The 18,333-nt window shown below is 37.6% G+C and overlaps 1 protein-coding gene across 2 annotated transcripts in view; it reads left to right on the forward strand.

Annotated features, from left to right (window-relative positions):
* The window catches only part of TDP1 (tyrosyl-DNA phosphodiesterase 1), a 51,427-nt gene extending 37,563 nt beyond the window's left edge, over positions 1–13,864 (forward strand). For both annotated transcript variants that reach the window (XM_074868578.1, XM_074868579.1), the window contains 2 exons: positions 1,799–1,913; positions 13,374–13,864. In XM_074868578.1, the coding sequence (XP_074724679.1) occupies positions 1,799–1,913; positions 13,374–13,447 (189 nt within the window). In that variant the 3' untranslated portion in view covers positions 13,448–13,864. The remainder of the gene's footprint in view (positions 1–1,798; positions 1,914–13,373) is intronic.
* Positions 13,865–18,333: the final 4,469 nt, after the last annotated feature.

Below are 18,333 nucleotides of genomic sequence, written 5' to 3' on the forward strand. Positions count from 1 at the left end.
AACTTACAGTATTGTAAAAATACTGTATATAGATGGGACTATGTTTGAATAAAATGGGATTATTTAGTAGTAATTAAGAAGCTTGCTTGTACTATCACAAAACAGTAATCCAGTAGAACTTGGACTGATGGATCCTACAACTTGGATAAAGTATAAGTTAATATTCAGATATGAGCTAGTAGTGTGTGCTCATAGCCCAGAAAGCCAACTGTATCCTGGGCTGCATCAAGAGAAGTGTGGCCAGCAGGTCGAGAGAGATGATTCTCCCCCTCTACTCTGCTCTCGTGAGACCCCTGCAGTGCTGTGTCCAACCTTGGGGCCCCCAACATAAGAAGGACGTGGACCTGTTGGAGCGGGTCCAGAGGAGGCCACAAAGATGATCAGGGGGCTGGAGCACCTCCTTTATGAGGACAGGCTGAGAGAGTTGGGGTTGTTCAGCCTAGAGAAGAGAAGGCTCCAGGGAGGCCTTATAGTGGCTTTCCAGTACTTAAAGGGGGCTTATATGAAAGATGGGGACAGACCTTTTAGTAGGGCCTATAGCGTTAGGACAAAGGGTAATGGCTTTAAACTAAAAGAGAGTAGATTCAGACTAGATGTAAGGAAGAAATTTTTTACAGTGAGGGTGGTGAAACTGGAACAGGTTGCCCAGAGAAGTTGTGGCTGTCCCCTCCCTGGCAGTGTTCCAGGCCAGGTTGGACGGGGCTTTGAGCAACCTGGTCTAGTGGGAGGTGTCCCTGCCTATGGCAGGGGGGTTATGCTAGATGACCTTTAAAGGCCTTTTCCAAACTATTCTATGATTTTAGAAATAAAACTGCAGTTGTTCAGTAATGTCTTAAAAATAAATACTAAAAGCTTAATAGTCTTTAAACTTTTAGTCTATTTTAATCAAATTGTACTTGATTGACAATAGGCTATTGGAAATCTACATATTAGAGATTTGCGTTTGTGTAACTCATTACAATTGATGAATGGGATCCAATTTCTTTGGAGAAGTGGCTAAGCAATATAACCTGCCAAAGTTACTTGAATTGCTTTGAATCTATCTGCCCTTGTATTGCATTATAGTTGTGGGGGTTTTTTGTAGTCCTTATCGTTCTTTGAAATCTATTGTCATTCTAATGAGTGTAGTCTTTGAAACTGTTATGCAAGCAGTTTCAAATTGTCATTACTTTTTTTTTTAGCGTACATGGATGGTGTTACCCAAGATATCTGAAAAAGCATAAGTTTGAAGACTTGTTTCTGTATCACAAGTTGAATTTTAATTAGGTTTGTGAAACACACTGAACACATAACTAATACGGTTAGGATGAAACTAAACAGCAAAGAGAATTTATTTAAAGCTTTTGCTGTTTAATATTTAACTAAAAGGAAGGGTGTTAATATTTTTTTTATAATAAAAGTGTGATTCCGATGTCCATAAGCGTTTATGCAAAAGAAGCAACATCTTGTTGTACTGAGATATGCTGCCTATATGGTACTAGCAAAGACCTTAAACAGTTTGGATAGAATTGCTCACACAAGCAAGGCCACAAGTGTGTTTACCTAGTGAACATAGAAACAGATTGGTATGTGTGTAAGGGACTGAGAAGGTAGAGTGTATCTAATGTGGACCCACCTGTGGGGCCAAGCCAATGAATGTAAAAGAAAGAGAAGAGCCTGAAATAGTACTAATAAGAGAAGCTGAGTTCTTGAGACAGGGAAGTGCTTTAGGAAGTATCTAATCTCAGTAACAGAGGGAAAATGTTTTCTTTTTCCCAAAAAACTAATAAGTTGTCTGTATGTTTCCTTTCCTTCATAGGGATTGGACAAAGGTTACTTTCATGTGAGAGGGAAAATGCTTTCAGAAGGTAATGATTCAGCAACATACTTTCCTGTACCTTATGACCTGCCACCAGAACAGTATGGAAGCAAAGGTAAGGTGTGACTTCAGAAGAAAAGTGGGTGTATTATATATTGAGCAAAGTAATTTGAGTGGCTGAGTCATTCGAATGCTGCTATGTTCCAAAGCTTTATTTTCACATTTTTGTGGCATGACTGCATTTGAGATGATCAGTCCCACATTCTGCTTGCAACTTCAAAGAAAGCACCTATAGAGTCTTTTGATTCTAATTTTTTCTTTATTGTTGTTTAAGTTTTAGATCAACAACCTAAATATTATTTTTTCATTTCCATTCCTCTTCTGCGATTATTGCATGCATTAGGAAAAATAGATATTCTTTATAAAAATGTTTTTCTGCAGAACTAATGGGTGAAGGACTGTTGAAAGAGGAATGTTTGGAAGAGAGCAGGTGTGAGGAAAAAAGAGTCCTCTGGAAGTGGGGTGTGAAGGAAATACCATAGAGCAAATGTGAAGGAATTGCTGTAAATCAGAAGAGAAAAGAGTTGCTTTTGGTCCATTCTGTATTTCATAGTTTCAGACTTCATTTTCTTAAAGATCTGTGCTGGAATCCTCTTTGGAGGGGTGGAAGGGATATATTTCCTAACACTTGGTTGCAATTTTGTAAATCTCTTCTTCTCAGCTTCTGAGACTATCTCTAGAACATGCAGATCAGGAAGGTGATAAGTAAGTACTGCTATGGGGTGATGATGGCTCAAAAACCTAAAAATACATTGAGAATAATGATGTGTATCTGCAATATTTGGGAAGAGTAAGTTTTAAAATTTTTGTTCTTAAAACTAATGCAAAGAAGATTGTAACTAACTTCTTTTTTTGAGAAACCATGATCTACAAAAGGCATTATCTACAGTAAAGCTTGAAATAATAGAGAGTAGCAAAGAGTTCAGGAAAAATAGTAGTGTTTAGAGCAACTCAAATCACTCTGTAGATCTTTTGAACTAACAAACGATGTGGGGAGAAAGAATGTTTAAAAGTTCAGTAAATAGACTTATAGAGTCTTATATAGTAAATAAAAGTAAAGACACATTATTTTGGGGTGAATGAAGTCCCCCAGCAGGATCAGAGCCTGTGAGCATGATGCTTCCTGTAGTTGAAGTAAGAATGCTTTGGCAACATCCTCTTGATCAAGCGGCCTGTAGTAAACACCAACCCTAAGGTTTCCTTTGTTGGCGTGACCTCTGATTTTTGACCCATAAGCTCTCAACCTGTTCATCGCTGTTTTTTAAACACAGCTCTGTGCAGTCAATCCACTTTTTTCTACATAGAGGGCAAACTCCCCCCCCCCCCCCCCCCCCCCCGCTTCTTCCTTGCCTGTGCCTTCTGAACAGTTTATAGCTATCGATCACAATGCTCCAGTCATGTGATTCATCCCACCAAATTTCAGTGATACAGATTAGATAACAGCTTTCTAGCTGTACAGTGGCTTCAAATTCCTGTTTGTTATCCATGCTGTGTGCATTGGTATAGAAGCATTTCAGCTTGGCTGTTGACCGTGTCACCTTTTTAGAGAAATAAGCCCTAATTCCTTTGCAGCACTTCACAAGTGTTTCCTTTTGGTTCCTAATGCATCAACAGCCCCTGGCTCTTCTGTGTTATTCAAAACTCCATCCCATTCTACCAATGAGTCTAGATTAAAGCCCTACTTACAAGTCCAGCCAGCTTGTTTGCAAAGAGCTCCCAACAAAACTGGCTTCTCACAGGTAGATCCATGATCAAAGAAGGCAAAACTTTTGCGTGTGGCATCAGCTACACAGCCAGGCATTCACCTGTTCAATATGATGCATGTTACTTTTATAACTTGCAAAGATGATTTTTCTGCTTTAAGAGCTCACTGCTTACCTAAAAAAATTCTTAAACAGTATTTCAGTTTTCAATGTAGAAATGATAATACAATCTATTACACTGTTTTATTTAGTATAAAACACGCTGTCCTTTTAAGTACTGTTAATGTTGTTTTGGGGAGCAGTGGCAGGGGGTTGTGCCTGAGGTACTAGCCAACTAAAGGGGAAGAATATGCTACCACTGACTGTTGTGCTCTGGGAGAGGTATGCACTGTCTGCTTGTTAACTAACGCTCAAACTGATTTTTTGTTTTTGGAAGGTTTTTCTAAAAAGTCACACTTAAATTTTTGGAAACTTGAAAATGGAGATTAAAAATTAGAATCCATGTGTATTCTCAAACATGTTATATATGCTGTCTTCCTTGTGCAAAAATGTAGTTGCATAATTAATATTGTTCTTGTTTTAATTCCTGCGTTTATCCTACTGTGTCAGTGAGTTTTATGCATATTTCAACTAAATGTAAAGGTTTTTTTCCAAATAACTTTTTTTCACTTTTTGCATGGAAAGCTTATTTCTGTAGAAAACTCATTTGTCAGTAGTCTAGCTTTTGGGTCTAAGCTTTCTCCCGTGACATGAACAGATGTCAGAATTCAAGTTATCTAGGCTTTGGCAATGGAAGCAAAGTCAGCTGCCTGTGCCTTTTCACATCTCTTTCCTGAATATTATGTTTCAGTTCCTCAACCTCCTGGTGGAAAAAATGTTTAAAGAATTCCCATGTTATGGCATGAACTCATAAAATAATCTGTCCTTAACAATACATTTATCAACTCCCAAAGTCTCTGGAGAGTGATATAAATAGATTTATTTTAATAAAGTCTTGAGAAGCACAAATGCAAGTAATTATCCTTTCCCTAAAGAAACCATATTAACTGATCCCTATAATTGAAGGAGAAAAGGCTCTGGGGGATTTTCCACGAACTCAGATTCTCTAACCATGGGAAAACAAAGCACGTATCATATTCATATAATCAGAAAAATCCTATCAGGAGCAGGAAGGAGGAGAAGCAGGCGAAATACTGAACAGATGGTCAGAAGTGGGGCCATACATTTGCCATGTAAAGTTCTAAGTAGAAGATAGGTATACCAAAATACATTGTTTTTTCCTGTACTTATCAGAAATACTTAATGTTACAGAATAGTATTATTATATAATGTAGCAAGGTGAAACAAAAAACATTTCCTTAGTTTGTGGAAATAATTTAATTGCAGAGATTCTTTATTATTCTGTCACAATGGCTGTCATATTAATTGAGGTTTATCAGATGGGACTGGACTTCCAGCGTGAAAACTGTTACAGTGAAGTAAATGCATTTTGAAAAGCAATAAAATACACCTCAGGACATACAATGATAAACTCATCAGTAAATGATGTAAATAATCTGTCTGGTTTCAGCCATAATAATTCATGAGGTTGATCTGCAGTCTTTTGAAGTCCATTAAGTTCAATAGTAATGAAATAATTTGGTCCCTGTGCTACTTTTCTCTAACCCCATATAACAGAGGGGAAAAAAATAAGGAAGACTTGTCCCCCTTTGTGTGGTTTGCCTCATTAGTCGATGGGTTTCATTCTAAAACTGAAGCTTGGGCAAAACAGAAAAATAGGATCTCTTGGAGAAACTTATCATGAAGATTTTCTTCCTCCTCCTCTTCCAAAGATTTCTAAAGAGTATAAATTGAGATCATTGCGAGGCAGATAACTTCTTGGGTTTGCACTGCTTTTTTTTCTCCCAGAGAGATGGATTATCCTTCACTGAAACATAATCATAGGCTGAGCTGTAGTCACTGAAGGACATATTGATGTGCTTTAAGATCTCACTGGTAGGGTAGTTATGATACATCACCTCTATGACACATAACATATTAAAAACTTTCCCTTTGCTTTCATGTAGTTTTCAGCTGTATTTCAAACTTCCACAGAGCCACACTTCACAATACATGAACAGGTAAACTCTAGCTGCTTGTGCCTACCAAAGTAATTTGATCTTCCTGAAGGGAACAAATAATAAAATTTAACTGGGTGTCAAACCATACTGGTAGCAGCATAGACACTTCAAGAGGAGATGAGGAGTTTGTAAGATTTCTTCTATGAGAGAAATAATACCAAAAATATTTTCATGTGAAGTAGCTCATTTTAACCAAAAAACCAACCAAATAAACAAAATAAAAGCCACCAACAAACCACGCTATAATGCTTGGAAAAATTATTTTTCGACCTAAAAATTGTCAGAAGTAATGATTACATGATCAATTAGATGAATCAGTGAATCTATGGTTTACATGTATTGTAAACCATATTGTTGTTGTATTACAGAAAAAAAGCAGATGAAGATTACGTGTCCTTAACTTTCTAGTTACATTTAAGTGTGGTTAGATTTCTGCTTAATTGGCTGTTTTCTGCTTTTTTAGGAGACCTCAGCAGGTGAAACATTTCTGAAACATTTCTCTGCATTATTCTGCCAGATTTCAGATTTATTAATCTCATGCACTTGTTACAGAACTATCTTACAGCTCTACTGAAAAAGGGATGAGCTAAAAATATATTTGTAAGCAGTTCTTTGAGTTGTGACTTGGTTACAAGGCAGGAATTCATATAAGCTTTTTCTGAGCTCTTAGTTCAAAATGCTCTGGAACTACTTAAACCATCTGGAAGAGAACCCCCTAAAGTAAGGGGGTAAGTAATTTCCAATAAACAAGTTACTCCTCATTCAGTTTTTAATTCAGTGTATGTATTTAAATCAAGGAAAGAAACTGGCTGTTATAGTATACAGAAAATATATCTATATACAAGAAAATAAGACAGGTTCCAGCTCAGTTCAGATTAATCTAAAGTTTGAGTGAAACTACGTATTACTCCCTCTATATGTGAATTATACGAATTATATTAGTCTTTGGTTATTATGCTCTTTGTTGAAGATTTCTTTCCTGAGCCATTCTAACACTTTGTAAAAATGTATTAAAATGTATTTCATTATTTTCCAGCAGGAAAATATATTTTTACCCTTGGTAACTGGGGGCTAAAGCTGTCAAATCTCATGCTATGAGAGGCTGGAAGAATGGTGGGCAAATGAGATGGAAATTTGCTTTAATGTAGATTGAAGCATTGTGGAGAAATGAACAGTCCACTTAACAATCCATTAGCTCTCTAGCTGAAGTTTTCAGTGTCTGACAGCTGTGATTTCTTTTTCTCAAGGATGCACAAAAGGAACTGTAACATGTCTCTCAGGAACAGCGCTCTCCCTTGTGAAGGGCCCTGCTTACTGTTCAATATTCCATTGCCACACTTATGTGGAAGAGCTAATTGACTTTTTCCTTGTAACTGCAGATATTCAGTGCTTGATATTTTGTCTAGTTTTCAATGAGTGGGAATTGGGAGTACAGTGAAATTACATTTGGTAAATATTTGTAGTGATTTCAGGAAACTAGTAACACTCCTTCTTGTTTATTACACATAAACTGCTGTTGGGTTGCATAAAAACAAGAAAAACTTCATGGCATATTTGCCTCCAGCTCTGGTAGGTTTAGATACTTGTGTTTATCCTATTATTTAAAGAGTGGGGATAATTTTAATTTAACCTGCCATGTACTAGTGACAGAGTGCCTAAAATAAGAGATCAGTGTTTTGTCCAGCTAAGCTAGAGGAATCCTTTATTACTCTGAGCTCCCTTACAGGACCTGCTGTATCCTCAGGTCAGATAAGTTCCGGGAAGATGTCACTGTTCATGGTCTCTACCTTTCTCCCACCTTTTGGGGTTTTTTTTATCCAGAGTCCTAGAATTCTCCGCTTTCTCTGTCAAGTAATTAGAATATTTTTGAAGAAATTAAGAAAGAAAACTTCTGGGGAAATCATTCACATTTTTCTGTACCTCCTTTTTTTCTAATTACTGTTGCATAGCTACATGGAACCTGTGTACTTTCTAGAGTTGGGAAGAACTCGATTGGCAGCACCCTTTATGAATTTTTAGAGAGTTTCCAAGTCCTCTCAGTATGCTTAATATTGTACAAACTCTAAGAGAACACCCATTCTTCTGAGAGGATGACAACTAAAAGCTAGTCCTGTTTCTAGTGATACTAATACATTGAAGAGAAAATATTTCACTTATTTAACACTTGGAGCAAGGGTAGATGTAAATATACATTGTCATAGTAGTTCATATACTGGGGTGGGTGGCGGGGAGCAGGGGTTGGAACCAGTCTCAGTCTGTGTTGGCATCTATTTCTATCCTAGGTGGAACCAAAAGCATTATTATTGACCAGTAAACCTGCAATTTGAGATTGAGGCTCTCTTAAGCTTGACATCAGACTCTTAGACGGCCTCCCAGAATCCAAGTGTAACATTTGAATACATGGCAAAACCTGTTTTCTTCAAGCTTTCTATAATGACCGTGAATTAACACGTTGTATGAGAGGAAACTTGAGTTAGAGTTACCATTTAGTTTGCCCACTTCTGTGTATTGTTTTAATAGGGTTACAGACTTGAAGACCAGGAGAAGGCACTAGATTGTCTGATTTGATTTGCCACATGTTACTAGCCAATTTCTTTGCGCTCAAATTTTGTGTTTGGCTAAGAGGGATCTTCCCAAATACGCTTCAGAACATTAGTTGAGAGCATCATCGTGAGATGGCAGATTCATCAGATGGTCAATATTTTGCTTCAATAGTTGATCAACCCAAGAATTTAAAAAAGCACTTTATTTGGGTTATTCTTTTTCAGGATAGATGTATGATGCCTAGTCTGGTTGTTGAGCTTATATGTGATTTGATCCATCCTGTGCAGAGTGCAAGATTTGTAGTTGAAGTCTGAGGAAATGTAACAATATGTCATCCTAACAGATCAGAGTTAAGGTTGCACAAAGAACTTTTACTTGGGCATTTTTCCTTTAGGCTGTTTCTTCCCAGTTTCTGTAAATTACCAGCTCAAACCAGTTTTACTATGTATGAGATACATAGCTTGCATCTTTCTCTTGCTGCAGGGAATAACATGCACGTTTTACATCTGACAATTTTAAAATAAAGATTAAGATTATTCCTACTCTAAAGTGACAAAGGACCTCATTAATTGTTAGCAGATAATATTTGTTGTGCGTAGCATGTACGTTATTAACTCTTTGCAAATTGTTGATTTGAGCAATTGCAGTTGTTCACCTCCAATAGTCAGCTGAACAGCAGAAGGCCATTTATGGGCAGCAGATGCATCTTCAGGGCAAAACATTTAAAGAATTTTAAAAAAATAAAATTATCTGGTAGCTGATAGTACTACTTAATATCTTGACAGGTGAACTATACAGATACAACAATCTCCTGAACTCCTCTGTTAACCAACAGATTCAGACTGTAATAACAAAAAAGGCTATGACAGAGCCAAATTTCTTTGTGCCTTTGATAATATTAAGATTTTTATTTCCCTCTAGAATCTTTCAGATGAGTACTGCTATTTTGTTGTATAAAATTATCCTCTCTTTGATCTCCATTGCCACATCTCAGTTGCAATATTGCTATTATCTCTCTTACCAATACTAGTTGACCTGATCCTCTCATAAATGCACAGCATTTCAGTTAGAGTTCTTGAGGACTGATTCCCCTATCACTTTTGTTCACCTTATTGAGAAGTTTCTTACAACAGACATACTACACAAAGGGATACAGGCCCAGGGTTTTTTGTACCTTTGCGTGGGAAAAGGTACAAGCTGCTTGTTGTAGCCAAGGAATATCACTTAATTTGTGATTTAGATATTACATAGACTGAGGAAATCATCTGCTGTATGGGAGGTACTTGAAACTAATACATAAGTACATCAAGGGGTTTTTTAGAATAACTTGGGAAAGGCCTCAAAAGTGCAAAGGACTTTTTTTTCCTCATCACATCAACACTTTGAGAAACAAAGCAAATCCTACTTTTAAACTGCAGTACTGGGTTTTGTTTTCTTTTTCTTTTTTCCCCAACAAGTGGTCATTGTCCTGGCCTTCAGGAATTATTACCTTGTTTGTGAATATTTTTACAGATCCCACATCTGTCTGCCTTTGCCCCTGAGATCTTTCAGGTATGATTTTTGCATTGAGAGGAACAAGATGGGTTCCTTTTTAAATATCATGCTCATCCAAAGGAAGGGGAGAAAAGAGACTGAAGTATAGTGAGCACCTTCTACAAATGCTGAAAGGGAGAACTTTCCAGCCTTATGCATCAGGGAGTAAGTTTGCTGCATTAGAATGTATATGGAGAATGACTTGAAGAACTCTGGTTATTTGTGAGTAACCTCTCTCTATATATATGAACACTTATTACTTCAAAGCTACATTTTTCAGTTGGAGGACTCATGAAATATCATGAAAGATGATGTAAGAATCCAGTCTTTGCGTTTAGAAATCACCCAGGAATAGCTCTTATCCAGATCTCCATTCACAGTACAAAAGACGCTTCTATTTTAAACTGTAGGAAGAGGATCACAAAGATGTTTTGATGATAAAATTTAAATTTAATTTTATATTTTATTATTCAGTTGCATGTTCCTGTAATTCATAGACTTTTTGGTTTTGGCTATACATACTGTACTGCCATCCATCATACTTACCAGAACATGAAGTTTTGAGATGACTTGCTGGCATGTTTTTGACCTACACCATATACTGTATTTGTGAAATACTATTTTTAAAATTTGCAACACAACTTTGTTGTACCATTGTCAGCTCATGAGATCATATTCTGTAACATGATCTCAAAATGTGGGGGATTCTTTGAGTGATTAACCAGGTGTACTTGAAAAAACTTGTCTTGTTCTCCAGGGGCTATCTTTAAATGAAATGTGATAGTCTATCCAGTTGTGAGAGAATCTTCAAAAGCCTTCCAGAGTATAACTGAAATAGCACCTTGTCTGAGATGTCAGATAATCTTAAAGTAGCAGTGGGGTAAGAATGGCCACGTTCATTTTACTGTGTGTTAATGCTAGCACTAGAGTTCTGCTGCTTGTAAGTGAGGCAAGAAGGGATCAGTGGTACTGGGTCACTAGATAACACTAATTCCAATAAGGTGCAGTTGAGACAAAACTAAGGTATTAGAAATGAAGAACTGAACTTGAAACGTGTGGAAGGTAGGTACTTTGAGCACACTTTAAAAAATATATATAGTGGGGCTGTAAATAGGGAACAGTTAACCTTTTTGTTTTTTCTAGAAGATCAAAGGATTTAGCTTTCAAAAGTTTGGCAATCATTTTAGTGTGCAACAGTAAGCAGCTACAGTCATACAGTATTTGTAGATAGTCATTGTCTTTCTCTTGCTGCTATAGCTCCTATTAAAAGTGATAAATAATTTTAAAGTGGATCTGACATCTTAAAAATAACTGAATTGTAATTTGTCTCAGCAATAGTTTTGCACATGGCTTACTAAAATAGTATCAGGTGTTTTACAAAACCAGCAGCATCCCATTAATAGAACAAAGTTCCAAGTACATTTAATATAGCTACCTTAAAATTTTATTGATAGCCACAATAAAAAGGAACTAAATTAGGTATCGAAACCTCTCAGAGCACTTTAAGGGGTAACTGAAGTTACTTCTGTACATCTAAGTCTTCCTCTGCCTGTATGTTTTGCTGACTTAAACAGAGTAACTGCAGATGGTAGCAAAGATGAATAGGTCCAAGCTGTGTAATGTACTCCAGGTGACAGATTCCAGTGCTTGAGTGGTACTGGATTTGTTCTCATGTCTTAGATAGAGGTCAGTGATCAAATCTGAATGTATGCTTGAAATCCTCAATGCTTTTTCCAACATTTGCTTTATTCTGTATCCGTTCTTATAACTGTTAATGTTTACTATGTGGTAAGGTATTCACCTAAAATGCAAAAGATACACATGGCTCTCAGGCAGGAGACTGATGAAAGAAGCTTAGGGAAATAATGGTGCTATTTCTTTTTAAGAGATCACTCAAAGCCTAGATTATCCTGCAGCTGACTCAGAAACCTGGAGACATTTTTTGGCAGTGCACTGTGAGTTAAGTGGTAGAGTTTCTTCCAGTTTCTGATGCCTTTTATTTTTTTGTGCTTGGAAATCACCTGTCTATTGTAACCAAAAGCTGGCTAACTACTTCTTCCACCTAGAAGCTATATCATGATTTAAAATTAGGGGAAGACATGGGTGTTTGCTTTTATTGCCCTCTTATAATAATGTGAAGGATGGTATTTGTTGCACAGTCTGTTCTTTCTCTGGTGATAGCATTCTTGTGACTTGTAACATCCCTGTCAGTCTTCATAAATTCTAAACGTAAAGTCTTTTTTCAAGTCAAGCAGATTCAATTTTGTTGTAATTTAAAGCATTTTCTTATTATCCTCTTACTACTATAAACAGACACTTTTGTAAAACATTTGCATAGCAGGGATATGTTTCACTGCAACATACGGAACTACAGTACTAGAATTAAATGCACTCCGGTAGCAAGTAGTAATGAGTACGTGGTAGGAATGCTCTCCCTGCCCCACGTTTAATTGGCGTGGTACTTGTCACAACGTGCTGTTGTGTAATTTATACATCCCTTTGTTACTGCTTCTGTCACTTTCTTACTCTCCTCTTCTTGCTACAGTTACTCTCACTTCATATATTGTGAGAGCTGGCATTGTATGCTGTAAACTTAAAATTGGACAATGGTAATCGTAATCAATAGCTTATCAAAAATTTCAATTGATAAGCATGTAGCAAATCTTCTTTAGCAAGTATATAGAGTATATCATGTAGGTGAGTAGCTTGGTTTTGATAAATGAACTACTCCTGTCATCCTCAGTACAGTTCAGTTTAATCTGTGCATTGTACAGATTAATGTCACTGTCTTCCTTCAGGGCTCATTTTGTAGATAGAGAAAAGAATTAGGCTAGATTTATATAAAACTTCTTATTTGAGAAAAATCACTGGAAGGATTGAAGGAGTTTTCTCTTTATTTCGGTAGGAGTAGCCTGAGAGAAGTACGATAATAGCTTGGCTTCATAGACCAGCTCCTTTTCTGCATGTATATGGTAGGAGGAAGAGCCTAGAGCAGGCTGCAGAGCCAGCAGTTGGCTCCTGCTGCATTGCCTTTTCTCCTTCCCAAGAGTGAGAACAGCTTCTGTATTCTGAGAAGTGGAGGGAGGGAACTGTCTGCTGCAAACCTGTTGCCTATCTACAGATGTAATGTTTGAAGGAGTGAGGTGTGAACTTGAACATTTCAGAGTTTAGGCAGCATCATTCTTAGATACAGAATGCTTACTGCCCGTGTGAAAAATACTAATATGTTACAGCACTTACTTATAATTCCATTGAGTTAAGAGATGCACAGCACAAAACTTGCTGCCTGTGGGCCAAACCAAATTTGTCTCTGTTACTGTTCTTGTATACTGTCTGAAATACAATTCTTTTACAGCTGGTGGGGAGTATGTTGGGATATGATAATTACATCTAAAATAATACTTGGGGGGAAAGCAAAACCTTTTGAAAACTCCAAGTCTTACTGTTTTAAAAAACAGCTGAATAAAAATTTCCAGTAAACTGAAATTGCACATGGGGATATATGAAAATCGCTGTGAATTTTGACCTTCCTCTAAAGGGAGGGGAGGAAGAGGATCAAAATTTTACATTTAATAACTGAATTTGTCACGAGCATGTCTTTGTTTTGGTTTACAGATCAACCATGGATTTGGAATATTCCTTACACTAATGCTCCTGATACACATGGAAACATGTGGGTTCCATCGTGAATGTTTCCAGTATTCTGTGATGTTTCACTTACTGACACTGAGCCTGCCACGCTACTTGCAAGACTACTTATTTCTGGTTTTTAAGCTATAATGTCTGCTATAACGGCTAATCTGTAGTTGAAAGAAACATTAAAATGTTGATAATGGGGAGATTCTTGGAGATTCTATAACTGTATTATTATAAATGAAGCTGCATTTTTCAATACCTTTTTATATGCTTTTTTCTTCCTGTGGTTCCTAATATGTTTTTCAAGATTGAAACAAGTGTAGACTGTTCTCAGAGATTCTCTCTGCATTTTTAGCTGTAAAGAATTTCAAATTTACTGTTCTGCGAGACTGTCAGTTGGCCCCCGTAGCTGGAATAAAAGTTACTGTGTGTAAGATTTAAATAAAAATAAAGTCAATCTTGTTTATATATCCTTTGTTCCATTTGGATTCCAATTGGATTGAAACTTTGCTTTGCAATTATCACTTCTAATGCAAGCTCTAACATTTGCTGGTTTGTCTTCTTGCAGTATTTGTCTTCTTATCAGTTATTTCCTAACCCTCTCTTCCCCCCCCCGCCCATTGCAGACATGCAAGTACTGTCCAAAACACTAAATTGAAGTGGATGGGCTTGAGTGCTGAAGAGTATAAATAGTTAAATAGTGCTGTGGGATGTATGAACAACTGGTCCTGCAGCCTTGGAAATCTTGTGGTATAGTGTGGTTCTTCATTTCAAATTCCCTCTGGATCCCAAATAATCTGACTGGGTGGCTGTTCCAGTGCTACCTCATTCATTTTGCAAAGTTATTTCCCAAGATAGTTTGGAGTATGCTGGGAGTGCACTATGTCCTAATGTTTATCTAATGTCTATTGCTGTTTCATTCAAAAATTACCATAGAAAATGTGTGTGTTTAGGAAATTGTCCTGGCATCTGCCTAACAAGGAGAAATTTTCTTTTGTTTTCCTATACTGTTACAGACCAATCTATAGAGCAATTCTGTGAAGTACTGCTTTTCCATCTTTCATATCCTTTCCCTGTTGTTCTACCCTCTCTAGTTAGATTCATGTCTTCTGATGCAGTTACCAGATGGTATTTCAAATGAAAAAGGTTATGGCTTTGAGTTATTGTTGGGCAAATTATTATACAGTCACTTATTCAAAGGGTGAATGGAGCTAGATAATGGAATAGCCTTGCCTATAACACAGAGGAATTTTACACTCACTCTTCACAGCAAATACCAGGAACTTGGGTATGTAGGTTGCTTATTTCTTAGCTTGTGTTGGCAATTTAGAGGCCCAGTGATAATTATTACTGCTTTATCTGGTTTTGAGAACTTTGCAAATAAAGTGAGCTGAGTATGGGTCAGAGTGCTGTTGGGATGTCCACGGAACAGATAGGAAGATTGCTTTCTGTTTTCACCTTCCCTTGATTCTGTGTGCAGAATCTTTACTGTTTATGCTATATGCAGAAACGGCTTGATTCTGTCCCTGATGAGCCTGAAAAGACAGGGATCAGGGAAGGTAACATGAAAATGAAGCAGTGTGCTCTAAAAACTGAGATAACTTCATAGCCATTGTTATGCTTGTTAACAGAGTATTCTCATTTTAATTATTTTCATTCTGTGATAATTGGAGAAGTTGTAAGTAGGAAGGTGTCTTCATATGAGGAAAGCTTTAAGAGTTCTAGAAGGTCAGCTAACAATTAATGGACATTTAGCCTTAATTTGTGAAGAATGTGATTTATTAATGTTGCATATGTGAGTATTTCTATTTTTGTCAGAGTGGTTTGACCAGCTCTGAGGCATTCCTGGTTAAATTCCAGCTGGAATTTTTCAGTTTCCAGGAACTTGGCATGATTTAACTTCAGCTCTCCAGGGCTGACATTAATGCAGTGTCAGAAGATCCTGCCAAAGTCTGTCGGTGGGAACAAATAAACCAAGTGATCACTTCTGCTAGGAAAACAGCAAATCTTTCTAACGCAGAGCTGTGACCCAGAGCAACTTGGACTGTGGTATAAGCGTGGCAGTGAGGCACTGCTGGGTGGCAGAAGTGGAGGAAAGGGTAAAGGCTGGGGGCTTGGTTTGCCGGACAGTGTGTGGGGTGAGGCAGACTAATGGCCCAAATAAAGACTGACTTTGGTTGAAACAGATACGCATATAGCTCTGTTTTAACTATTTAAACAATGCTCTTGTAGAAGGGCAAGGAAAACTTGTTTTGAAGAAGAAACCATCCGAAGATAACCAAAACTCCAGGGTGGCGCAACAGTCCTTTGCAGTCAGTCCTATGCAACGCAAACACAGCTGGGCTTCATGGCGGTGGATGGAAGGCTCTTGACAAAACTTTTGGCCAGACAGTGCTGTTTAATAGCAGTTCTCTAGATGTGCAGTCAGGACAGATTTACAAATAAAATTTTTAAATTTTTCATGTGCAGAATATTTTGAAATTCCATTTTTCATACCACCCTAGTCATTTTTTGTTTCATGTGAGGGCCCTAACACTTGGAAAGTGGAACTATGAATAAAGAGGAGAAAACAGACAAATTAGTCCAACCCACAGCAGAATGTCTGACATACGTAAATGGATTTGACTCTGGGATCTTTGGTTAAAGTGATATGTAGGTCCGAGACCTACATGCTTCTCTTTTATTTTTAAAAGGTGGTTTGAATTTTTTTTAAAAAAGACAATAGCATTGTCTGTAGACGTAATTGTTATTCAGCACAGCATCTTTTTCATTCAATAAATTGCTGATAAATTTATCTTGCTGCTGCTGAGAATACCCACTGTGACATACTCTGGCTACCCAATGTGTGTATTTGAAAAAGCTAGCGTGGACATGTAATGTTCTTTGTAATTCTAGATGCTACCTAATCCCACAGATATTTCTACTGACATCAATAAAGTTGCTGACATTTTACAGCTGTGGAATTAATCACTGTGGCCCAGGATGTCAGAATTTTAGCTGAACACTGATGGTAGTCACACCGTTCCCTCTGTTTAACTGGCATCTTGAAGGGCAAAAGAGAGAAACATGGCAAAAAGTACTGGAGGCTGAAAGGAGCTGTGTAAATTCAGAGAAATAGGTTGCTATGTTAATCTACAGTTTTTATATCCTTGGCTTGCTTTCTTTTTGTAATATACTAGCTTTCCTGCTTCTCCATTTATCAGAATTTTATCTCTACATAAACTAATTCCCAGTTACTGATTTCTAAACCTTGCTGCAGTGATTTCAAGGTATTGTGATCCCCTTGTATTAATCAGAGTAAAAAGTTCATCCTTTAGTTGAAAGTATTTTCCATTTCTTAGAATGGAGGAATGCAAGGAGGCTCCTGCATTCTTCTACTGACTCCTTTTCTGACTCTGTTCTGACTTTACACAGTGTTGATTTGTGTGTCTCCATTTCTCCCTTAACATGCAACTCACTACTCACTACCATACACAGTTCTAGTACCAACAAGCATGAACAAACAAAAAACTTTGCTCTGAATTGTAGTTGTTTGTTACTCAGTGTGGAAAACTGAGCTGTTAATCTGACAATGTTTTTCTTACTCGAAATGTTGGAAGATAAAAAGCACGCAAATGCGAAGTGGCTTCTGAAAGTAGAAGTTGTTCTTGAGGACAGCTCTTGAGGAGTCTCTTGTAGGGACTTTTAAGCCCTGTCTATCTCTACCTCACTTTCCCAAGTGTAAAATTTAATTTGTAAATATCTAAAAATAAAAATACCCCTATAGGGTATTCTCTAAGTATAAATGAAATATTGCCTTCCCCAAGAAGACTGGAATATGATTATCAGCCATACTTTAGTAACTGATGTGAAAGAGATGAAAAAATTTTTCACATTTCTCATATCTAAAAATCTCTTATACAAACATGTTCAGTTGTCTTTACTGCTAAGCATCTTCTGCTTTGTGAGAGATGAGTACAGTAGATAAAGGCAAGAAGCAACATTGTCACTGAATATGAGCCAGCAGTGTGCCCAGGTGGTCAAGAAATGCCAATGGCATCCTGGCTTGTATCTGAAATAGCGTGGCCAACAGGGACAGGGAAGTGATCTTACCCCTGTACTCGGCACTGGTGAGGCTGCACCTCGATTACTGTGTTCAGTTTTGGGCCCCTCACTACAAAAAAGACATTGAATTACTCGAGCGTGTCCAGAGAAGAACAGAGAAGCTGGTGAAGGGTCTGGAGCACATGTCGTACGAGGAGCGGCTGAGGGAACTGGGGGTGTTTAGTCTGGAGAAGAGGAGGCTGAGGGGAGACCTCATCGCCCTCTACAACTACCTGAAAGGAGGTTGTAGCGAGGTGGGTGTTGGTCTCTTCTCCCAAGTGACAAGATGAGAGGAAGTGGCCCTAAGTTACACCAGGGAAGGTTTATATTGGATATTAGGAAAAATTTCTTCACCAAAAGGGTTGTCAAGCATTGGAACAGGCTGCCCAGGGAAGTGATTGAGTCACCATCCCTGGAGGTATTTAGAAGAGGTGCAGATGTGGTGCTTAGGGACATGGTTTAGTGGTGGACTTGGCAGTGTCAGGTTAACAGTTGGAGTCAATCTTAAAAGTCTTTTCCAACCTGAATGATTCTATGATTCCTTACTCCTAGAGATGCAATCTCTTTGAAACTCTTAGCAAAGTAACAGGGATGTTGAAAAGTTCAGCCTACTCTAGATGCCCCAAGTGTCAAATGTTCATGACATTTGGGGATTTTTTTCAAATTAGTTTAACATCAAGGTTATTGAGTTCCAGAAGAGGTTTTGTTCAGCGTCAAAGGTAATAGAAGGCTGGTTTCTTTGCTCCTCTAGCAAAATGTTTCATTAAGTATAAAATTTGCTCAGAAGTAAATTGCAGCTCTCTCATAGCTTCTCCAAAGATAAGCAGTGCATTTTAGTTAAGTGTACCAGCTTATC

The sequence above is a fragment of the Strix uralensis genome, chromosome 4, assembly GCF_047716275.1.
Source record: "Strix uralensis isolate ZFMK-TIS-50842 chromosome 4, bStrUra1, whole genome shotgun sequence".
In the NCBI taxonomy this organism is placed as follows: Eukaryota; Metazoa; Chordata; class Aves; order Strigiformes; family Strigidae; genus Strix; species Strix uralensis.